We start from the raw sequence: 25,620 nt of genomic DNA, 5'->3' as shown, positions 1-25,620 counted from the left end.
CTTTGTCCTGGCTCAGTTTACCAGTGAAATTGCTTGTGTGCATAAGTTTCAAACCCTCTTCATGCGATCTCCTTATATGTCCGTGTCTTTCCCTCGAGCCCTCTTCAGAAAGGAGAACACTGAGGCTTTTAAAGTAGCTGCAGTCGCCATTCTGAAGTAGATATCTTACTGTTATCTAGACAACCTGCTTCCTCAGCTGAAAGGGACTGGTGGCCTTTTAGTGTCTTCTGATTCTGTGCTGGTGGCACACATTAGCAAGTGATTACCTGAAGTGTGAGTGTGTAAGTCTGGGTCTATAATCAGCTTCTTAAAATCCTATGCTACAAATTTTCACATGTTTTAGTAATATTTTTAGAGAACCTCTCACTTTTATGTTTATTATCAATAGTGTGTGTGTGTGTGTGTGTGTGTGTGAGATTTGTATATACACATGTATGTGGGCTGTGTACTTGATTTTGCTTATGTGTGTGGACACTAGTTATGCCAACTTTTTTTTGAGACAGGGTCTGTAACTTGTTGTTCCAGGTTATTTGGCTGATAGTGAAGCACTGGTCACTGTCATTTGTCTGTCTCTGAATTCCTAGCTCTGGGGTTATAGAAGCATACTATACCCAGCTCTTACAGTGAGGCTGTGGATTCAGGTATTGTGCCTATGCAGCAAGCACTTGACCTACTGAGCCCTCTCCACAGCCCCGGGGAACTTTAATTTACATTTATAATACAGTTTTCAGGAGTAAAACCTCTAGATAGAAAACCTACTGCTTTCAGCATGAAACTTCTCATAAAAATTTAAAAACAGCAAAAGAAAATCCATCTTACAAACCTTTTATAATGCAGCATGAACTCAGCTTTGCACGACTGTGATGCTTTTTACCTTTGATGGATTTTTTCAGAGTTGGTGTTAATAGTTACATTGTAACTATGAAAGTTCATAGTCTCTATTAATGGCTACCTTGCTAGTGTTTGTCCCCTGTTAAAAGGCACCACTATGTGACTTTTGAGGGTATGATAGTTTTTGGAGGTTCTTATTAGTTTGTTTCTTCTTTTCTGTGTTGATCTATTACCTTTAGTTTCTGTCACTAAGTTAGTAGTCAATCACTAGCCCTTGGAAGGTCAAATCCTGAGTGTCTCAGGCTGTGTAAACCAGACCAAAGGGTTTATGTTACTAGCTAAAGCACATATAGTTTAAAACTGTTACAGGTATGTTACAGGTCTGAGGCATGTTCCCACGAAATGAACTGAAGCAGCTGGAGACTTGCTTTGTAGACTTCAGTCTTTCAGACCCTGTTTAACCTGTCAAGTATTGTGGGATAACTATGTACAGAAATGTGTAATAAAGAAAACAGAATTATGCAAGGATTTAACACGGTCCTAGAAGCAAAATACACAAAGGTTGGTGCCACAGTTTCATTTGGGGACACAAGGTGTATTTCTTTAATTCTTTAAATTTCGAAGGCTTATGTATATACTCTACACACTTAGGAGTTACAAGATGGGCAAGCTATATTGGCACAGCCAAGATGATGAGATAGGAAGACACAACTCCAATTCAGTGAATAACTCAACCCAAGCCTCCAGAAATGATAGAAGCATGATAAAAGAATAGAAACATGATAGTGCAGCATGAGAAAGCTGTGTTTTACCTCAGGATTCCTGAGTGTGACACTGGCTAGAAACTGGTTTCTTTCAGGAGGGCTCAGTGGTTGAAATGGAAGGAAATCTAGTAAAACACAACTCTTGCTTAGAATCTAAGGAAAGTACTTGACTGTAGGTAATTATTGCTGGAAAACGCAGGGTTCCTCCAGCAGGAAGTTAGGCCCAGCTGCTGCTCACTAAAGGCCTCTCAGTGCAGCCCCAACAACATGAGAGAAAGTCCATGGGTTTTCACAGGCTTTAATGTCATGGTGAATGGTGGATGGATCTGGATTTGTAACCCCACCCTCCAAAACCCAGGGCAGACCTGAGTTAAATAGGGAGGGAGAGAGGGGGAGGGGCTGGGGAGGAATGCTTAATTGGCTCCACACTTCAGGTACCTCATTAGTATGTAAATCTCTCTAGGGCCTGAGGCTTGTTAATCATGCCCTCTACCTGTGTCCTACATGACTGAAGGGTGCAGGTTGAATGGAGATTAGATCTTGTGTCAGGAGCCTGGGTTCTGGGGGCATGGCCGAACGCCCACAACCCAAGAACCAAGATACCCTTCCATGGCCTGACACTTGACCAGAAAGGACATATTTTAAATAATAGTAGTTTTTTAAGGGTTGTTTTTGATCTGTATTAGTAGTCGGGTGTGTAGGTATGGTGTAAGTTAATAAAGGTGACTGGAGACACAGCTGTGGGTGCTGGGAACCGAACTCATATTTTTGGTTCTGAGCAAAGCTTTTAACAGCTAAGCCAATCTCTTCAGCCTAATAATAATAGTTTTTTTTTTTTTTTAATATAAAAAACCCTCAAGCATGTCCACATTTATAAAGAATGTAGACACGGGGCTGCTTTTCCTCCCTCCAGTTCCTCCCATGTTTCCCTCCTTGATTGCTCTCAAATTCATGGTCTTTTTCACACACACACACACACACACACACACACACACACACACACACACACACCTCTAAATTAATAAATATGACCTGTTCAGTCCATTTAGTATTACTTTATGTATAGATTTTTGGAAAAGCTGGGGAAATGATATTTTAAATTTGGTTTGTATTTCTGAACATAAAAACCCCGCACTCAAAAAAAAAAAAATCCACAAAGATTGTGATGCTCTCCTCTGAGGAAAATAATGATGTCAGATATTCATGCTTTTGAAAGTAGATATTTGCATCTATCGTTTCTTTCCTGGGGAAGGTGTGTGGGAGAAATAGGGTGAGAGAAAGCAATTTCAGCCTGCCTTTGCAGCCTGCTGAGAGTCATACCATATAAATACGGGCAGACTTTGTTGTCCCCAAATGACTTCTCTTTGAAAATGAAGAAATGGATCAAAAAAAAGGACCAGGCCCAAAAAAGAAATGTCGTTCAATTTTTGTTCACATTCTCTTACTAACTACAGCTGAAAGCAAGATCAAGGCTCTTCCATTTTGATGAGGTGGGGATCGTTAGTTGAGCAGTGATGGTGTTGATCTTGAGTGTGGTGTGTGTTCGCTCTCTGTCTGTGAGCGCTGGCTTTGGAGGCAGGCAGCCTGCTGGGCCTGTGTTAGTGTTCCTCTGTTAGCCTATCTGCATAGTGTATGGAATTTTCAGTTCCCCCCTGTGCGTAATAACTGGTATTGCTTCTCAGGAATAAAAATATATCTCATTTAAAACTTTAAAAACAGTGCTTAGGAGGCTGTTGGCGGAGACAGACACCTATAATTAAAGAACACACTGGTACATTTTTCAAGCATTTTGTAGTCACCTCAGTGCCATTCACGTTTCTGACTCCTAGAAGATTCCAAACCTTAAATGTCTCCTCGGGGATTGAGAAAGTTCACCCAATTCATAGTGTATGATTTTCTGAAAACTTCTGTATTTGGTTTCAGAATCATTGAATGGCAATTACATGCTTAGAAACATTTCTGGGGATCACAAGAGATCAAGGATAAAACAGTGTGGGTCACGAAGGGCATGCTGTTTGATGGATTTGATGGTATTATCTCAAGAGTTAACTTCTGAATGTTGTTTGATTTTCTTTTTCAGTACTTGGGGATTAAATCCAGGACCTAATCTAGGGAAGCACTCAACCCTCGACCTACACTCTGGCATGCCAGCTTTAAATTAGTCATGAATGCAAACAAGATGGCCCTGTTTCTTAATGAAATGTTTCTTTCCCTATTCATTTGAAACTACAGAAAGGCAAGTAAAGAGTTAGTGATAAGAACATCACTCGGTTTCTTAATCATTCTCTAGGCATCATACTTCATGTTTCACATCCATTGGCCTAGCTGAACACACTGTGATATACTTTTGTTCATAGTTTATATAAATAAAAAGCAAGGGCTGGAAAGGTAACCGCCACAGACTCATCATGTTAAGCCCTGAGCTCCAAGCCCAGAGCACACGCCCTGAATCCTCAACAGCTCCCCATCAACATCAAGCAGCAAGTGGTCTCGGAGAGATAGCCAGCAGCACACTTTCATGTATTCCCTTTCAGTCTTTCTTCAGGTGTCCGTCTACTCAGAGCACATGTGAAATCCTGGTACAGACCCTTTACTCAGCTTCCACACTGCTGTTTTGATGGAGGAATCTACTAAAATTAATAAAATGGCATCAGAGTCATCTTGGTACATCAGCTATATCTTGGTACAAGCCAAGCCAGGAAGCGGGCCTACAGTTGATTGTCTAGGTCAAAACTTAAATAGAAAACAAGCAATAAAAAAACATATTGTTCAAATCAGTCACCAAGAGCTCAGGTCACCTCTGAGGCAGGAGGGACTTCCGTTCCCCAGCTATGTGTGCGAATGGTAGAGTCAGGCCTGCTGTAGATACAGGACTAGTCATTATTAAGCAAATCTTTGGAAAGAAGAAAAGAGAGACTTAACTCTGCCTCTCCTTTATCTTTGAGGCAGGATGTCACTGTTTTATAAGCTTCCTGAAAACTTACTATATTGATCACACTGGGCTGAAATTCAAGGTGATCCCCTGCCTCCTCAGCTTGGGATTATAATAAACAGTAGGCATAGGCTATGGTCTCCTCCTCCCTGCCCCCGGCAATAACAACAGGCATACCAAGTTCCCAGGAAATTTCCCCATAAGCACTCACTGTCCACTGATGTTTACTGAGCATCTGTCTATTATCTGGAGGACACTATCCTGAGGTATTCTCTCTTGACTGACTTAGAATTACTCTCTTGAGTAATTCTGTTAAATATTTATTAATACCCATTGCACTGCATAACATAAAAAAAAACAACAAACAAACAAATGGACAAACAATTAAACTGAAGCCTGATGTCTAAGTGTTAATGTTGAGGAGTCGTCTCAGGTCCCCTTTGAAAGCTGGAACCATTAGAGATTGTCTATGCCAACCCCAGACACAGAGGATTACACTGATTTACAATGCTTGTGACCTTAGATTAGGCTTGTTTCACAACTAGAACTTAAGTTATATTAACCTGTTTTTAACTCTTCTATATCTGCCATATAGCTGGTTACCGCTTTCAGTTTTATGAGTGCCTGCGAATCTCCCGCCAGAATCCTTCCCAGAATTCCCATCTGTTCGCAGAAGTCCCACCTATTCTCTCCTGACTTGCTATAGGCTGTTAAGCACTTTATTGGCGGGTGATGCTTTTACGCACTGCACAAGACATTATCCCAACATCAAGCACAAGCTTTATCCACAGCTCTAGGAGGAAGTAGAAATAGTTCAAAGGATAGCACAGAAACATAAATGAAAACAGTATTTGCATCCCAAATCGCCTATTTACACAAACCAAAGATGCTGAGGACAGCTTCAGAATACTGCCCTCCAGAAGCATTATCCTAGTGACCTCTGTGTCACCTGATTTTGTGGTAACCAATGTGCACCCTGCACAAGATTAGAGAAACCAGATCTTTCTGGGCCTCTCATATTTTGTTCTGTGATAGTCTCTTAAGGCAGAACGGAGCACCTGCAGTGTGTGGAAGTATTAGACCCCTCAGACTGACACTGTGGACGCTTCTGCACCATCTTACTGTTGGTCTTCCTGACTGGCTGAATGAATTCATTACACATGAAACCATCTGGTAGGTGTGCCACGCCATTGATTTTTCAGGGAAGAAAATATGACCTATTCTGCTTTTGTGGGTAATAGAAATGTAAGCTTGTCATAACTTTGGTTAAGGATTATTTATACGTTTGTATGTGTACTTGTGTGAGTACCCGTGTATATGTATGGGTGTGCATGTTATCTGTGGGTAGGAGGCAGAGGTTGTCACATTATCTTTCTCAATAACTGTATATTTTGTGAGTCAGGGACTATCACTGAACTTAGCGCTTTCTGTTTTTTGTTTGGTAGTTTGTTTTGTCCAGACTGGCTGGCCAATGAGCTCTGATGCGCCTCCTATCTCCGCCTACCCACTGTGGGGATTGGCATGTGATGCTATACCTGGCTCTTTAAGATAGGTGATAGGGATATAGAAAAGATTCCTCATACTTGTAAGGCAAGCACCTCAACTGAGCCGCATCTCAGCATGTCATTTATGACCTATTTTAAAACAAACCATTTCTGATTGCTTTTATATCTCATTCAAATGTGAGATTCTGATCAATTTGATTAAGACTCTATCTTCATATAAAGTGTACACTTAACTCAACCTTGAAATAAAGCCAGACGCAGAACTGTCCTGCAGCTCCAGATGAGACTTAACATTTCATTCAGAAAACATTTATTGATTGTTCAGTACATTCTGATAAGCTTCATGTGGGTGGGGATACCCGACTGCCAGCATTTATGAAGAGTGAACCTCAGATTTCCTAAGAAAGAGATAAAAATTTTGTATGTGCATGGGGTTGTTCCTGCATATATGCTCATTTGAGGCAAGAAAACGTATACAAATGTATGTGATACAAATGATACCAGCTGTAATGATTCTCAGATTTTTTCCAAGTTCTCAAGTCGAACCAACACCCACAACCTTTCTTCTACCTGGTCCTTTAGAACCAGATATTTGTCTTTTTATTCATCTATCAGAGTTGTAACTGTACATTAGTTTGAGGCATTATTTATAAGGACATCCAACTCGTTCTTTGGCTCTTTGGTTATGAGACAGCCTCCAAATCAGCAGGAGGTTATTGAGTAACAGTTGTTTACTGAGAAGTACGCAGAGGTGACCCCTCAAAGAGGAGCACAGAACCTACACAAGGGAGGTTTCTGGGGCAGGGCGTCCATGCTGGTCTAGTTTTAAGGCTTGTATATGTATTCATAAGATCCAAGGCAGAGTAAAAAAATCTCATTAAAAAAAAATACCAAACACTATCATGAAACTGCATAATCTACTGTATAAAGAGGGTTACATTTCTGTATGATAAAAGAAAACAAAACAAAATCATCAGAGGTCAATGACGACGCCCAGAAGTAATGAAAGTAAAAAGATTCCAGGATACAGTCTTGGAAAATTTTGATACTCACAGGATGACTGGGGAGAACAGTGATGTTAATAGAGAAGTAAAAAGAAAACCAGGATGAAAATTGTTTCTGAAGGGAAAGGGTTTAATGAAACTGGTTGGGATAAAACAAACAAAACAAAAACAAAACTTGTACCAATAACTTTTAGTATCTTTAGGATAGAATGTGTCACTTGAATCTGCAATAGCCTAGTTTATGATGACTTTAAAAAAAAAAGAAAAGAAAAGAAAAATCTTAGGTGGGATTGTGTGGGCAAAAGGCACCATCCAACAAGTTAAGGGGAGAAGAGCAGTTGCTAATCCTGAGACAGTGCATCTAGATCCTTCACTAAGATGTTTGCACACTTGTGGGAGGAAAGAAGGAGAAAGAGAGGGCTTCACGGGAGAGAAAGAGCCCTGGGATCCCACAGAGGAAGCTCTTTCCTGTTAGCTCAGATTGTCACACTTGGTTTCCACCTGTGTTTAACCAAGATGCAATGCACGTGTATACCTGTGAACACAGCAGTATATAGTGTGACAGCTTTAACGAGGATAGAATATTCATCCACCAGATTACCACATCTTCAACAAGTCTTCAGCCTGATTCTGATCAGTGTCTGTTACCAGTATGTCTTCGATAGATAGTAGCCTTGTATGCACAGGGTGTCTTCAGTAAGGAGGTGGGAAAGAGTGGGGGTGGTGCCAGTCTGGAAAGACAAAGAAAGTGGAGTATTTCTCAGACAAGATATAGTTTATAAAGCTTTAGCTTGGCAGCCAAGCAACGTTTTAGATGCTTGGCTATTAAAGGAAGCTAAATAACTTTAATAAAATAATTTAGACAATAAAGCATGGGACATACGTCATCAGTGAATCTAACTAGGTTACAAGTGAATATTACCCACACTGAAGAGGAGAATAAACACAGAGTTAGCCCAAGACAGGAAATGACATTTTCATAGAGTTCTGCAAAGCCAGTGCCCAAAACTCCTGAACACAGTGGGAACCCAGCAGCAAGTTTGTTTCCCGTGAGAGTATTGGTTTGCAATTCTGAGGCTACTTTAGGTGTAGCTACGACTAAATAGATAGCAGAGTGTAAACACAATGAAAGCCAATTCTTGACAAAGAAGTTACAAAGAAGGCAAGGACAAAGACTTAGTTGAAATCTGTCCTATTAGACAGAGATCCGGGTATTGGGCATCTTCATCTCAGTCTTTGAGTGACATACCTTGGGTATATCTTCTGAGTCTCTTTTTGATAGACAATATAGAAATAAGTAATATATGTGTTATATGGTTTTTACATAAGCACTGGTTTCTAGCTCTCGATGGGATCTAGCAGCAGTTAACTCCACCACAAACAAAGCCTCAGCATCCAGACCCAGTTCCTTAGGTACCACATCCTATGTAAAAAACGAGGACTCACTGGAAACTTAGTTGATTCTAGAGCTAGAGAAAGAAAAAAAAAAAACAGAAGACAAAGACAAAGGGTAAATCTGGGGCATCATACGATGGCAGAAAATGAAGAAACTTATTTGGAAGCAGGGGCTGCCCACAGGGCACAGGGCCAATCAAAGCACTTCCCAGTGCTAAAGCTAAAACAACTTCAGTCACCACACAAGGATAAGGAACCACAAGGCCAGAAAATCCCTTTGTGAGACCACATGTATATAAATAACTGACTAAAGAAGAAAGTGGGGGAGGGGACAATCTTTTAAAATAATTGCCAGTTTATAGAAGAAATCAAGTGTATTTGAACTCACAGCTAGGCACACAACATAGTGACAACTGTCACACATAGGATCTCCCCACAAATGCCGAAATCAGCAGGTCAGAGTTGGGGGAGCAATAGGCCACTGTTATAGCATAATCGCTCACAACAAATTTCAAAATAGACTTATAATATTAAAATAGCAGGCACTACTTTAATTACCTAGGCAAGGTTAATGTCACTGGGTTGACAGCATCGATTCTCCTAATAGTGATATATTGATAAGTTCAGATCATCATCCTTTGTCAACCTCTGACAGTCTTCCCAAGCTGAATAACTGTAGACTAACAATCATAAACTGCAAACGTGTTTCACAATGTATTTGACCAATGTTTCTGGACTGTAAAAGTTTTGAAAGATAAGAAAAGGCTGTGGGTCTGTCACCAGAGTGAAGGAGACTGAAGTTACTTAGGCATTAACCCAAGTCCAAGCTGAATCCTGAAACAGAAAAAAAAAAGTGCAGTAAGAGGAAAACTTATGAAAGTTGACAAGGTTTGTGAGTTTATAGAATTGTCAGGTGCTAGTGTAAATCTTTTGAGCTTAATGTTTGCACAGTGGTTTAATAAGTGGTGACTAGTCGCAAAAATTGAATATGTTGTACATAAACCCCGTACTCTTAACTTTTCCACAAGCTGAAGTTCATTCCAAACCTGAAACATTCGATGAAGAAAAACAAACAGGAAGATGATAAATATCGAACACCAAGAAGAATGTAAATCTGTGCTTACTTTTTGGGAAAATAGTTAATTCAGTTGATATGTTACTAATAAAGTAAATTAGCCTCGGGGGACTGATTTTTGTCATGTCTAAATAAACTGGCATAGTTGCCTATCATACTCCAATTTGAAGGGACTTCTAAAACATGAGATACAGGCAGAGTGTGCAGCGCCACAAGGGACAAAAAGAAACATCCTGTGGGGTGCTATACAGATTCCATACATTTAGCTCATATGTTTGCTTGATTTGTTGGGAGGGAGAAAGTTGCTATCTCCTTAGTAGTCATTTATGTACTCAGTAAAAATGTGGGGACCTGACAAATTCTTAATGTATTATGAGTCATTTAATGTAGAGTTCCAAGGAGATAAACACACCAGTTGCACAGGTCATGCCAAGAGCGAGCAAATTCCTGTGTTTAAGATGAACCAAAATATCATACATTAGCCCCAACTTGAAAATGACACTGCTCCTTCTTACAATTGTTAATTCATATAAACCTTAAGTAAATAATATGTTTAAAAAGTGAAAATTAGGTATTCAGAATATAAACAAATCTGTCTATGAGCCAATCTACTCAATTCTTATTAAATGCTACTTGGCTGGGCTTCGGTACCTTTTTAATACTAGCACTAGGGATGCTGGGACAGGAGGATCACAGGTTCTAGGCCATCCGGGTCTTTATAACAAGAGCTTGCCTCTCCAAAATCGTGCTAAATTATTTCATCATGAAACCATGTTGCTAAGTTATGTGTTAGAACTGATCCGAAGTCACTATTATTAAGAAATAGAAAGCATAGAAAACTGTAAAAAGCCCTAACCAGAAACAAAAATTGTAACTTAATATTTCGTCACCAAGACTATGTGTGCTGCCTTTTAAGTGAAGTCTCCTTGCCACGGAAGTTGGGGTTTGATTTAGAAATGCACAGAAAGAAAACTTGAAAGACTTTTTCCAAATAAGTCAACCACTTTCTCGGCTTCTATGGTTTGTATTTGTTTTCTTTTTATGTGTCGTAGCACCTTTAAAGTGAATTCTTCTGAAGTCCAGCATCTGACACTTTAGGGAATCTGAACTGTGGGCACTGACAGCAGCGACATGTGGAGGTGTGAGAAAATATTTAAAAATCAATCTAAATAACAACATTTTAGTGATTGAAACACCTTGGGGCCCACTTTTATGAAACATATCATCTAAAGTAAGAGAAAAATCACACCAAAGGATGCTGTGCTGTCTGATTTAAATGGATACCTAGTGGACTGGTAAAAAGACTGGGTGTGAATAAAATGCCTCTCTTCCTTCCTTCCTTCCTTCCTTCCTTCCTTCCTTTCTTTCTTTCTTTCATTCTTTCTTTCATTCTTTCTTTCATTTTTTCTTTTTCTTCTTTGAGATAAATATTACCTGGTCCTAAGAATCATGGGCATGGTGGTGTGAGCATGCCAGTAGACCATCTGAATATTAACTGTGATGGAGTTGACTTTCTTGCCCTGCCTTTTGGGGGTAGGGGGAAGGGTTACAGACTTAATGAGGAAGCAGGAGTTTCACACTTAAGAACTTCCTGTTATCAATAACAGAACCACTACACTGGACCTAGAATCCAGAAAAGCTGACAATGGCACCTCACCTTGCAAAAATAATTAGAACCTTCAAACACTTTCATGTGTCCCAGCTCATTGAATCCTTGTGACAACCTAGTCAGGTGGGTGGAGAGGCTCAGTAGGTGTGTTTTGAGTTTACATATGGACCATCTTCCTCTGCTTAAGTTCCTTTGCGAGCCAAGGTCTCAACCTATTGCTCCTTATCGGACAATACCACTCATCTCAAAGGGAAGCAGGAGCTTTGGGCTTTGGGTTCCGGAGCAGGAGGTTGCTACCGGAAAACTCTCTGCCTTCTGCTACAGCACCAAGGCCTATTTTTAGATGTTTTCCTTTGGCTAATTGTCTCTCCCTCCTTGGGGAATTTCGATGGGTAGAATCCCAGATGAGCCAATTTTCTTACTAATTCCCGCAGAGATGGGAAAGAGGAAGGCCATGGCTCTGTTTGTTGTCTTGGGGCCTCATAACTTTCTTCATGATGACAAAGGAGTGGGTTCGGTGAGGTCTTCAAGGATGTTGAAACCCACAGAACTCTGCTGAACTCATGGACCAAGGAGACTAAGACAGGGCCGGTTAGGAGACTGGGAAGTATCTTCTTGGAGCCTTGGAACCACCCTGATTTCTGAAAGATGCAGAGGGCATGGAGCTAGCACTGACAGTGGGCTCAAGCCTCTCTTCCACATGTCCTGACTTTATTTTACCAACTTCGAAATAAAAAGGGAAAATCTAAAGAACTTGAACCATTTCTGCTTTTGGGAAACATAGGGAGACCAGTGGAGGTAAGCCTAAAGGAGGTAAAGAGATACAGAGTGATGACAGCCATTTAGTCTTAATTTCTTGCTGGAAAACAAGTCAAGTTGTGTTAGATGCCCTGGAGACAATGAATGGAAATTGTTCAAGTTGGTTTCTGACTCAGTGTCAGGACCAAACTTCTAACAATGAGTTACTTGGGGAGGCACTAAATTTTTCTTTTTTACCGCCTAAATTGTGCTGGTACTGGTATGCATGTTGGCATTTATTGGGAAGTGAAAATGATCCAAAACCCTAGGAGAGGAAGCTAACGTGATGGCACTATAACTAGTGTGTTCTTAAGCCACAGCAAGGGATACATGAGATACTCTGTCATTAATGATAGACTATGAAAACCTTGAAACACCAAGAAGCTAACGTGTTGAAGATCACACAGCAAAGAACTTAAAGTCAGCTTTCGTCTCTAGCATCTGTGCTTTCAAACATGTCTGTCCTTGAAGGTTCCTCTCTGCACAGGGATTTCACACAGAGGAGTGCCCTGTCCCATGCAAATCATTATTTTGGTTCTGACATTCTTAAGCTCTGGGAAGTAAGGGGTGGAACTCAGAGTGTCAGTTCTAAAGAAACGTGAGCTCTTTAACACCAGGCAGAGCTCCCTAGGACAACTGAGCAGTCTGGCAGACAGGCAGAGGTACCAGAATACTCTCTCATCAAGTAAAATGCGGGTGCTATCTGATGCTGCTTCCCTTGACTCTCCCTTTCCAGTTCTGTTCTAGTCAGGTCCTTCTTCCCACTGCCCTCGTGCTAAACATATCCAAGAGCCTGGAAAGCCAGGGACAGAACTATTAGAAGCTGTCAACCCCCCATTTCACACTCTTCCCGGCCAGAATTATGGAGAGGCGCCCGAGATGGCAAAAGACTTACCCAAGGTCACAGCCCTAGCCAAGAAATCCAGGAGTCTGGGCTCCCACAGCAGAACCTAATGACCTCTTAGGTACACTTTCTCATCATCTGCACCCACGCTAAGCCGGCTTTCCTGTCCCCCGCCCTTCAGTCCCCCGACTCGCTTCTGACGCTTGGCGGCCTCCCGAGTCCAGCCCTTCCTGCGGGCGCTCCCTTCCGCCGGATTCCCACGCCGCGCGCCACGCCCCCAGCCACCAGCCGCGGGGACCCCTAGGCAGCGGAGACCCGGGTTGCGGGACCCGAAGGAGGCGCGACCCGCGGTGACGTCCTCCGCGCCACGGCGCTCGCGCTCCAGCCCGCAGTGGGGCCGCCCTCCCGAAAGTCCCAAAGTGTCGCGCGGAGCCGGCTGAGGCGTGGCCGAGCCCGGGGCCCCCGGGAGGGCCGCCCCTGGCGGAGCCCCAGCCCGGCGTAGGAGTCGCACGGCTCTGGGACGTGCCATGGGTTGGGGACCCCGGTGCCCCTCGCAGGCCATCGCCGGGTCGCTGGAGTAGCCGAGGTGGGCGGGGAGCCGGCCGACCCCGCGCGAGTCTCTCCATGAAGATTCTTGCGCTTTCTCTGAAGAAAGGAGTGCATATGCTGCAGTGCCTCTGTGGAAGGAGCCTGAGGTCCAGCGACAGCCCAAGCGGTGAGCCGACGTCCCCTCCCCGGCCGCCCACCGCGGGAGCCCTGCGCCCAGAGGGCCCGAGGCTTCCGAGAGCGCGCGCGTGTGTGCGCGAGTGCGCGTGTGTGTGAGTGTGTGTAGCCCTGAAGTCACCGGCGCTGTCGTCCCGCACCCGAGCTGGAGCCTGCGGGTCCGGGACGCGGGGAGCGGGAGGGACCGGCTCCCACACTTCCTCGCGCCTCACTGCTTCTTGTGACTTGCTAGGGCGGCCTGGGACTCACGGTTGTTCAGGGTCTCCTCGGAGAAGTTGCTGGTGCAATCGTCTGCAGAGGGGGACTTTAAACAGGTGGCTGGCAGACAGGTATCTTATTTTTCTTGCTTTGTCTGAAAGTGGACTTTTGGCTGTGATGAGATGGGCTACCCTTTCTCCGGACATGAGGCTATCTCTGTCCTTGGTGCTGAAGCAGGAGGCTCCCAAGTAGCCTGGGACCTAGCCAATCTGCTCCCTTCAGGAGAGAAAAGAAAACCAGATCCTTTGAGTTAACCTGTGCTATTGAGAAAAATCATTAACATACTTAATGACTTTTTTTTTTAAAAGCACCAAACTACAACCAAAGAAGGCATTCTGTTCTGCACAAGCCTTGCAAGATGATGTGGTGTTTCGTGGTGCTCTCTTCCACTGTTTGATTCTTTTAAAAGATGAAAGTTCTCTTTAAGTCAATCATCTATTAATCTTGCAAGCGCTAATTCAGTTTCTATGCTCTTTGGTTTCTTTCTCAAAAGCGGAGGTGGGGTGTGAGGAGACAGAAGAGGCACCGGATTACGTCTAAATGAGTGTCTCTGTAAAGAATGAGTTTTTGATCTGTAAGCCCCAAATAACTAACAAATTCAACAACATTACACAACATTATAATAGCTTTTGTGTTTGAAACTTTGTGTGCTATTTTTGGTGATCTGATTCATTTGGTAATGGCACCTATTTTCACTCTGTTCTAAGACTAAGAAAATTATATTTGGAAATATTATATATATATTTCATTCATTGTTTCTCGAAGTTGGACTTTCTAATTGCTCACTAGTCAAAAAATAAACTTGGAAACTAATTTTAAAGAAACCAGAAATTTTAACTATGTGAAATTTGTTAACTTGGCTGTGAAATGAAATTGGCCATGTGGTCTCTTGTTTTATGTCTAGGTAATTCAGAAGACTAGCTAGACTGTTGTTTTGCTTTGTTACTGTATTTGTGAGTACTGAAAGACGTCTCTACATTTTAAATTAAAAAAAAGTTACAGTAAAGCCTTCAATTTAAATGGTTCGTGACCCAGGAAACCTCTGGAGATGCATGCAGTTCGTCTGGTTTATATGAAATAGAATGTGAATAGATTGTCACAGGGGAATTTGCTTCTTAGGAGTAAAACGTTGAGGTACATGTGGTGTATAGTTAAACAAGGCATTTCCTCAGATACAATGAGGTAAACTCTCCCAGTTAACAGGCAGAGCTATTTTCCCAAATAGTAACAGCTGAAAATAGAAAGAGTGATCTGGGTGATTGGGTAGCGTGGGCTGCTGCAAGCATGGGATGTACGAGTCAAGAGATCCAGTTATGAGCCAGTTTTCATAAGTCACTGTACTTTAAAAACTCTTGGCTTTCATATGAAGGAAGGAAAAAAATGGTGGAAACACTGTTAGCTTGTGCCCGGTTCCTCTATTTGTGACCTCACCTGCTTTGAATGTGTGATTTTGTAAGAACTGTGATATCTTATTTATATCTGTATTTATACTTAGTTGGGTAAATATTTTATTTTGGGGGACTTGCTCTCTAGAGAAATTTTTATAAAAGGTCACAGGACCAAATGGGAAAGATGAGGCCTCTTCTCCAGTCTTTCAGAAAAGTAATATGTAGTTGTTTGTCTAAAGAGTATTTCTAGAATTAGAGGATCTTTGTTTAAATTGTGACTCTTTGTAGCTTATGATTGTGGGCACCCAGTATAACATGGCTTTATAATTTATACACAAATCTAAATCACTGTAATCATATTGCACACATCGTAGTTGGAATGAAATGATTTACTAGTAGCGGAAGATTTAACTGAACTCTTGTGTACCAGCTACCATTCTAAAGATGTTTTAACCTCATGTACAACATGCTTGGAATGTTTAGATATTGTCAGTGTGTTTTGTTTTAAATTAGCATCACTACTGAGACTTCTGCTATTAGCACAACCTCACAGCAATCCTGCAAGTAATATTAGTATGCTCAATGTTCTCATGCAAGTTGGCATAAAGAAAGCAAAAGTTTTTTATGAAGTGAATGTATAACAACAAGGCCATGAAAGCACTTCAAGCTTTTAAATCTTGCCTGGAAGGAATTTGGTATTTTTTTTTTTTTAAACAATGTCAGTATGTATTTACAGCTCCATTGCAGTTGTATTGAGTACAGACCTGAGGGGCATGGAATGTGAGTTACTACAACAGAAGAGATTCTGCTAACATGTCTAAGCTTTGAAATTGTGTTTCACTTTTTGTCAAGTAAATGGGCCCCAATTTAAACTACCCATTGGACTTGAGCTTTTTAGTGTCATTTACATGTTATTACGTCTCTTGGCTTTTTCTGCATTACTAAACTTTAATATCATGTCTAGCTCAGTGATTCTACTTTTGTGTAAGTCCTATGCACTTCATAAAGATGGAGATGATTCAAACACTTGGAAGGCTGTCTTAGCACATGGCAAAGTCAATTGCTAAAGGTAGAATTTATAGCTTTTTTTTGATATATGTTTTTTGTTCTTTTTCTCATTCATTAAAATGAAGTGATTTTTAAACATATGGAGCCAACCTATTAAAAGGCAGATTAGCAGTTTAGGATGCTAAAAATCCTGTTCAGAGAATATGACATTTCTACTAAACTAATGAAATAAAAAGCTTTTAGTTGAGAGAGAGAGAGAGAGAGAGAGAGAGAGAGAGAGAGAGAGAGAGAGAGAGAGAGAAGCTAGGAGGTAGGACTTTCACAAAGAAATAGGCACTGAAGAGTGGGGACCAACACAATGGATTGCATGCCTGCTCCCATCACATCTGCAGAAGGGTATGGGAAAGCAGTGGTCTCCATCACCTTCTGAGTGCAGCAGGGACTATTCTGGTTTTTCTAGAGGAGCAAACCCTGCCCTAACACTCAGGCTCCCGAGAGGGCAGATCCTGTGAGAGTTGGTCCTCACAGGAGGAGTAAGGTAAGTGTATGAGTGGGTGTGTGTGCATGTGCTTGCTTGCTTTGGCTGTCACTAAGTTATTGCAGAAAATCCACACAGTCGTAATGGTTGTGACTCTTCTGTAATATGCACTAAGGAAGGGGCTTTCTAGCCTGGGTTATCAGATATCTAGAGCTAGAGCCCAGAAATCACATCTACTTTCCTTGATATGCAATTCAAATACTATGTGCAAAATTAATTTAAGCATTATAAAAGCATAACACCACTGCTTTCAAATGCAGACCAAACATCCAAATGAAAACTGCCCACATACAGACAAGTTGTCTCAGATACAGTGCATCAGGTTTGTGTATTTAGGCTCAGACTTTTCTACAGGACAATAAAATGATTCAAGAAAAGATATTTGTTTACCATATGGTTATTGTTCATAATTTCCTGGAAAGTTACCTTCATTCTAAGCATTAAATAATTGTTTTGTGTGTGCATTTTATGATGTATGTTCATGTGTCATGAGCATACTTTTATGCATGTGAAGGTAGTCATTCTTATTACATGGCATGTTTTTGAAGGTTAGAAGACAACCCCATGTCCACCCTTGCTTTCTTTTCACCTTGCTTTAGATGGGGTCTTTTTTTCCCCATTGTGTATAGCAGGCTAGCTAGTCCATGAACTTCCAAGATTCTCCTGTCTCAACCTCCTATCTCTCCATAGGAGCACTAAGATCACAGATACTCACACTATATCCAGCCTTTACATGGCTTCTAGAGAGTCACATTTAGATTCTCACGTTTGTGCAGCAAGCACTTTTACCCACTGAGCCTTCTTTCCAGGTTCAGCATCAGAGCACTGTTGAGAATTACAGCCCTCTGTGTCTATGTTGCCCTTTAAACACTATGCTTTTTCTTCAAAGGTAAAAGTGACAGATGTCAACCACGAGGACAAAAGGAAATACAATATTTGGTACTTGAGGATATCTTGAATTCAATTTTATAGTATAAAAATTATCAGCAAATCCAATGGGCAGACAGAGTAGCTCAGTGGTAGAGTGTATGCCCTGCAGTATGCAGTCCTGGATTCTATGTCTAGCAAACACACACACATACACACAGACACACAGACACACAAACACACACACACAGAAACACACACACAGAGACATACACACATACACACACAGATACACACAGACACACACAGACACACACACACACACACACACACACACACAGAGAGAGAGAGAGAGAGAGAGAGAGAGAGAGAGAGAGAGAGAGAGAGAGAGAGATGCATAACCATGCAAAAGATCCTACCAAAATAAAAAAACAAAAGAGTGACAAAATCTACCTTTGAGGACATATTTTTTGGTTGCTTATAGTTTCCTATGGCTTTTATTTTACACGGTTCAAATTTTACAATAGATTTTCAAAATCCTTTGTTGGAAAGCTCAAGATGTCACTTAGTATTGGTTAACTTGTTTTAGATAATCTACCGTCTACTGTGTGTTAATGCAGGATCATTAGGAGTCTTGTGTAACTTTCCAGAGGAGTTGTAGATTTGTAACAAAATTGAAAGGTAGACACAGAGGTGTTTTGTACACTCCAGCCCTCACAAGAGCCTGCTCTCTTCTGCTCCCTCTCATTGTCTCACCTGAGTAGCACATCTGTCGCAATGCATGAAGTCACACTGGCACTGTGTTTTCTGCTGGTTTTATACATTCAATAGATTTGGATGATGATATACACCTACCATTCCAGGATCACTTAGAGTAGTTTCACTGCCCGCCCCCAAATCTCTTATTCATCTCCCCTAATTGTTAAAGGGCATTGGTTTTTAAAATCTGTCCTCATAGTTTTACCACTTTAGAATGTCATAATGTTGTGATAATGTAATATGTGGTATTTTTAAAAAGGCTTCTTTCATTTAATAAACATTAAAGATTTTTTCCATTTTTATTTCATGCCTTGCCAGCTTATTTCTTCCTAACTCTGAAAGACATTCCATTGCCTGCATGCATGACAGTCTATTTATTCATTTATCTAGCAGAGTAATTTTAGTAATTTAAAGTTTGAGGAAAAAAATGAATAAAGTTGCTATAAACATCAACATGCATGCCTTTAGGTGGACATAAAATTTCAACTCATTTGGGCAAATGCCAATGGACACAGTTGTTGGATTGTGTAATAAAAAGAAATTTGATTTTGTAAGGAAATGTCAAAGTGTCTTTAACAGTAGCTATGACATTTTGCATTCTAACTAGCAATGGATGGAAACACTTGTGTTCCTTTTTCTTTCCTGCATTTATTGTGAATTTGTTGGATTTTAGGCAGTCTCATAGATGTGCAGTCATATTTCCTTGTTTTAATTCAAAATCCTCTAAGAGCAAAACTTTTGGACATCTTTTCATATGCTGTGTGTGCTGTTTGCATATTTGCTTGGTTGAGATGTCCTCCTGCCTTCTGATTTGTCAACAGGGTTGCTTATTCTCTCACTGTAGAGTTATCACAGGCATCTTTTATTCAACTCTTTAGGGTCTTCTTCTAGAAATACTGTTAGATTATATAAGCTATTGATGCTGTGATAGAACACCATTACTGAAAGCAATTTAAAGAAGAATTTAATTGGGAGTACAGTTCTAGAACTATGGTTCTCAACCTGTGGGTAGTGACCCCCTTTCTCATGAGACACATATCAGATACCCTGCATATCAGATATTTACATTACATTTCACAACAGTAGCAAAATTATAGTTATGAAGTAGCGATAAAATTCATTTTATGGTTGGGGGGTCACCACAATATGAGGCACTAACTGTATTAAAGGGTTCATGCATTAGGAAGGGTTAGAACCACTGTTCTATAGGAAGAAGAGTCCACAATGGCAGGAAAATCTGGCAGCAAGCAGCAGGCATGGGACCAAGAGCAGGAGGCAGAGAGCTCATAGCTTCAAATGCAAGCAGGAGGCTTCAAACTTTCAAAGACCTTCCCCAGTGATAACCTGTAAGGCCACACTCCTAAGCCACTCTGACCAGCACCACCCACTGGGAACCAAATATTCAAATACTAGATCCTATGAGGATATTTATCATTTAAACCACCCCAAATAGCAATATTCCATTTCCCTGAAGTTAAGGGTGGCTGTTTGATTAATATCAGCTAATGAAATGTGAGCAGGTGACCCAGTGGTAACATGGAAACTCTAATAGCCCAGCTCACAATGCTCTTCAAAATTTTTGCTGCTGCTAGTGGGTGGTGGTGGTGTTCAGGCTGGTGGTTACTCCATCAGCCTGTGTCCCTGAGTGGCTGTAGGTGATAGAGACCACTACATGACCTATGATTTTTGACCTTTGATAGAACTGAGAAGTTAAAGCCATTTTCATAAGAAATTTTCTGTAAAGAGTATTTTGTTATCTGCCTTATTCTGATTTATGGGACAAAGCAGTGATGCTCAAACGATATCTGATGCCTTCTGTAGTAGATAGTAGTTTAGAAAAACTCTAGCAAAGGACCATGAGACGTAACAACTAAGCAGAATATGTTTGTCAAATTAGAAGATGCTTACCCTTATAGGTTATTACATTGGAAAGCATGTGAAGAATAAAAAAGTCATGGTGACTTTTTGTTGTTGTTGGACAGATGCATAACTTTCTGGTACCTTCTGATGCCTTCTGTAGTATTTAATGAACATATGTGTTGACTTTCATTCATGATATTTAAATAATTAGCACATTATGCCACAGTATTATGCTTTGTTGTTTCCCAGTAAGTTAGCAGGTGTTTAGCATGGTGATACATTGTTCCTTTATCACTGTTTCAAATTTCCACTGATGTTACCCAAACTCCTTGTGATTGTCTTTTTATGCTTATGATTTCATTGTAAATCATGAGGGATTAGGTTGCTATTTTTTTAATTTACCTGGAAATGTGACATTCTGATGCTCCCAATCCTATCTGGATAAGCAAGACACTGTGTGGCTTAAAGCACTGACTGTGCTATATAGCACATGTCACTATTGTGCTTTTGTGGGCAAAGGAAAGTGCACAAAACACCTTGTTTCCCCAGTCATTTTCTTCAGTCAAAGCATGTTGGAAAGAAAATCAGGAAGGCAACCAGGGTTAACGTTCTTGTCTTCTCAGTGGTGGATATGCAGTGTGTCTGCCCCGGTCTGGATTAAGTACAATAAAAGAGGGGAAACAAGCCAGACCACTTGTATCATGATAATTATTTCTCTTCAAAGGACACCCACCCCCTTTTTCTGCCATTCTCTCTCAAAGAATTGAAAGTTACACATGTTCTGTCTTCAGAGATTTCTGTTTTGATATTTCAGATCTGCAGTCAATCTTGGGGATATAGTTTATGAGAAGTTCATAGGGACCAAGCAGGAAGAGAGATACATGACAATAAAGGGCATGGTTCCAGGGAGGATAAAATAAATGTCCAAGTGAAGGCTCATGAGCCTTTGCTTGTTCCACTTTAACCAAGCTTTAATGATAAGGATCACATCAAGGAAGGAATAATTCATTTGGCTCAATATTCATATTAATCTCTCTGAGTTTGTAAAGCACATAGGAATTTTAAAATAAGTGTGGGGTATGGGAAATGACAGCTGTAATTCAAGGTGACATGGAAAACATTTTAATACTCAATCTTAGGAATAATATTTTTGAATAAAAATACTTTAAGGAGTATTACTTTTAGAAAAGTAATTGACCTATACCTCAAATCAAGTCTACTTAGCATTGGTCGTGGTCAGATATTTTCCCTAATTGTTTATATTCTGTCTCTCCTCTGCTCATGTATCAACATGTCCATTTATGTCATCATCTTCTTACAGATTTACAGATTCTAATCTCTGGTACCAAAGCTGTAAGGAACATCTGGGGAGATACCATATAGATCTGCTCTCTTGATTTCGATGGAACGTTGCACACAGTGTTTTACTCTTCGGCTTTGTTCAGCTCAAGGCTTGTAATGGCTGTATCTGTACCATGTTCTTCTCATCACATTGTAATGTGAATGTCATATCAGAGCACTTCTTCTGACAGCATTAAAAACCGGACATTTCAGTCTACTCTGACGGTGGACAGGGATGCTGTGAATCTGCCGAGACAATCTCTTGCTGAAATGATTTTTCTTGTTTATACGTAAGCTTCTCGTCCCACCCCACTCCCTCCACCCATTACTGTTTATAGAAACGATAGCATTGCAGTTGCTGTCCCTGATTGCCCATGTTGTTGCTTCAATGAAGCCAGCTGGGATGCAATTGCACAGTCTTTAAATAAAACTTAGCAGTGCAAAAATGAGTCTCCCTTTTGAGGGGAGAGGGCTAGATGCATCGTTTTTTAAAAGCACTAATTATTTGCTTAACTTGGAAAAGCTTGGGAACTGAATCTCTATATTAGCTGGACGGCTGACCTTGACCCTTGGACTTAGGCTGTGAAGAGCACGGTCACAGACATGAAGCCATTCTGAAAGTCTTAGTGATTCTCTCTTTAGCTAACGCTCTGCACACAACACATTGTGTAGGTAGGCTGAGGTCAGAAGATTAATTGGGATCGGGAATTTGGGGCAGTAAATGTCTGTGTTAAGCAGATATCACGCCTACATTTATAAGCAGTGTGGAAATCATAGAAGTGATGAGAAGTCGAGCAAAACATTAGTGCTGCCTTTTCTGAATCTGCCACAGTATGGAAATTGAGTAAGAGTAACTGCTTCCCATGGCTGTTCAATTTGTGAATCTCAGATATTTGATCCCAGCTAGGGAATTAAGTCTTTTACAGGCACACTTTTATTTATCTATGTAGGTTTCTTTGTTTCTTCTTGAAAAATTTAAATTTTGAAACAGGATCTAACTCTGTAGCCCAGGATAGCTTGGGATTCACTATTTTAGTGATTTAAGTCTAGCCTTGGTCCATGGCAACCTTCTTGCCTCAGCCTCCCGAATACTGAGATTACAGATATGAACAAACATACCTATCTCTCAACATTTAAACTCTGCTGAACAATTTTAACTCTATAAGGATCTCTGTATGTGTGTGTGAGGGTGTGTGTGTGTGTGTGTACATGCTGGGATTCATTCAATACTGCTAATGACAGTGACTTTTGGAGAGTTATGGGACAGTGCAAAGAATTGCTTTGTACTTTATAATGTGTTTCATTTAAAATAACAACCAGGGCGTGTATTTTTCATATTATATATTTTGCGTTCCTAGCAAAAAACATTGACATGGTAAAGAGTCCATGGGCTAAAATCTCACAAAATCAAGACCCCTATACAATCTCTTCCAACCTCTGGATGTGACCCTTTACAAAAATAGTGCAGAAAAGTTATGGCACCTACGGTATTTATCTTTTTCTTATGAAGTAAAACAATTATGCCAAATGTGGTAATTAATAGTGCACATTGATTATTGAAAATTGTTTTTTAAAATGTGATTAGAAATAACAATCCTTGAAATTCATGGCAAAGGAGGCTTTGTCATCTTCTTTTGAAATTTATTTTTATATTTCTAGGCTTTTCCTAAAGATATGCATAAAATGTAATCAGGATATTAATAAGATTATAAGAAGATGAAAGTTATGTATCATTTGAATTTTTGAAAGTATGCATATACTAAAAATATATGCGCATATTAAAAATGTTAATGGATGAGTAATTTTCATAGGATTATCCTAAACACAACTTTAAATTGGTGAATAGAATAACAGCACCAGTGTCTGTTATTATAACAATTGTTATTGAGTGTTCATCTAATACCCACTTTCTATGCCTTTAGATTTTGTTGTGGTAAATATTTTTGCATATAAGTCTTTATGCGTTGTGGGCTGAGATAAGAATATGAGTAATAACGTTTCCTTCTCCCCTTTGTTTAATTCTGAGTTTAAAACAACTAAGGACAAAGTTGTCAAGCAGATGCTATTATGTGTATTCATCTCACTTTGGATAACCACAGTAGGAGGCGGGAGAATTATTAAGCATAAATGTAGGAGCTTTTTCCCTAAGGAAACTCTTGATATGACATAAACTCACTTTACACGCGTGTGTGCATGCAGAAGAGATACAGCCTCATGTCTGTTGAACCTCAGTAGTGCGTAAGAGAGATTCTGAACTAAACATATACTTATAAAGGCATGTGTAGGTCCTCACTCAGCTGTCCAGAAAGTGTGCAGCCCCTGGGCAGGAAGATCTTCACAGAGAAGGCATCCCCAGCTGATTCATAATTGCTCAGTTGCTCCCTTCCTGGTCATTCAGATATTTTTCTGCCTTGGAAAAGAATGAGGTGGACAGAGGGCCATTGTTTCTCCTCCTCATACTTCAGAAAAGGCCCTTGTTTTTCAAACCAAGATATAAATGGAGACTATTGGAAGGTGAATGCTAGCATGTACAGTGTGTTGCTTTCTAATACATGAATAGTCCTCGGGGGCTTGGCACACCTTTCAGGGCCTACACTCTTGCCAGTCACACAATATTTTTCTTTATAGCTTTCCTACTAGTCATTTTTCTCTAGGATATATAGATATTATATAATACAAAATAATTATATACTTATATATAATTATACATTATATGTAATATATTAAATTAATTATTTATCTATATATGTGTGTTAACTTCTTTAAAATATTTATCAGGTGGAAAAATGTACCCTTTATATTTCCCTGTGAGAAGTGAGTTAAATCCCATTTTAAAATAGTTGTTGATCTTGATTTCTTGTCCTTTTTACTATATTTGTGGAAATATATTTTTCATTTTATTATTTGAATTTTAAAAATGAAGCAACCCTCTGTTGTGGGACTGCTCAGTGGCATACATGCAATGCATAACTAGATACCCTATTATTTCCTAGGTAAGTTTTATCATGTTACTTTGGGGGAAATGTTCTTGTAGCCAACTTTTCTTTTGTTGCTGAAAATGTAGAGCTCTCAGTCTTGCTCATGATGGAGGCTATGCGATGGCACCATGCTGGACTAACTTTCTAGTCTAGTATTTGAAAACCAGAGGAAAGTTGATGTTATCTATTCTTGATTTAAATTCAAATTATTCCACAGAGGTAAGCTTTTCTTATAATGTTTGACAGGCCTGAATGTCATGACTTCTTCTTTTAAACCATGTAGGTGTAATAGTTGTTTAAATCTTTACATTTTTAATTCTAAATTCTAATTCTAAAGACCTCAAAAAATACAGACAACCAAGACAAATATAAATATTTTCTATGAGCTCATCCCAAATTATGTCTATCTCACTTTATATTCTTTTGGTTCCTTAAAAACCAATATCACACTGTATACTGTTCTGTAATTTTTAAATCTTTTTTAGTTTTCTTTTATTGGACATAGATATTTTTATTATATATTCTAAGTATAATTTCCTTCCCTCAACTTCTTAGATTCTTGCTGCATCTCCTCCTAACAGAGTCAGAACAATTCAAGTCTTCCAGAAAACAAACAGGCTTCTAAGTAATAATAATAAAATAAAACAAGATAAGACAAAACCAAAGTAAAAAAAGCAAAAAAAAGATAAATAAATAAGGAGAAAAAATACATACCCAAATGAACTTTAAGATAAATATATTAATATATAAAATTAATATCTGTAATATTATATATAGATTTATAGATATAAAATATAGAATATAATATAAACTAAAGTTAAACATATACATTAATATATTAATTAAATAAAATTATACAATAAAATAAATATATAATGATATATATTTATTTTATTTATATTTATAAATATATATTATATAAATAATATATATTTATATATTAAATAAAATTATACAATAAAATAAATATATAATGTATGTATAATAAACATAAAATTATGATATATAACATTATATAAATTAATATATAAATTCATATAATTTATTGGTTATATTAAATATCTAAATAAATAATGTAAATAATTATAGATGTATAAATTAATATTTATAAACTAATATATATTTTAAAGTAACAGATAAATA

At 39.5% G+C, this 25,620-nt stretch overlaps 1 protein-coding gene and 1 long non-coding RNA gene across 2 annotated transcripts in view; one reads left to right on the top strand and one right to left on the bottom strand.

The window, feature by feature from the left end:
- Positions 1–6,325: 6,325 nt before the first annotated feature.
- LOC143444028 (uncharacterized) lies at positions 6,326–13,127 on the bottom strand. The gene is made up of 4 exons (XR_013113514.1): positions 12,809–13,127; positions 8,990–9,265; positions 8,286–8,505; positions 6,326–7,767 (listed from the first exon to the last, which is right to left on the bottom strand). It is a non-coding gene; the product is annotated as an uncharacterized LOC143444028 (long non-coding RNA).
- A 92-nt stretch (positions 13,128–13,219) lies between these two features.
- The window catches only part of Fgf12 (fibroblast growth factor 12), a 336,109-nt gene continuing 323,708 nt past the window's right edge, over positions 13,220–25,620 (top strand). The window contains exon 1 of the mRNA XM_034515140.2: positions 13,220–13,472. Coding sequence (XP_034371031.2) covers positions 13,382–13,472 — 91 coding nt within the window. The 5' untranslated portion in view covers positions 13,220–13,381. The remainder of the gene's footprint in view (positions 13,473–25,620) is intronic.

This window comes from Arvicanthis niloticus, chromosome 12 (genome assembly GCF_011762505.2).
Source record: "Arvicanthis niloticus isolate mArvNil1 chromosome 12, mArvNil1.pat.X, whole genome shotgun sequence".
Classification (NCBI taxonomy): domain Eukaryota; kingdom Metazoa; phylum Chordata; class Mammalia; order Rodentia; family Muridae; genus Arvicanthis; species Arvicanthis niloticus.
Note: the sequence above shows the minus strand (reverse complement) of the source record. Positions and strands in the feature narration are given on the sequence as shown.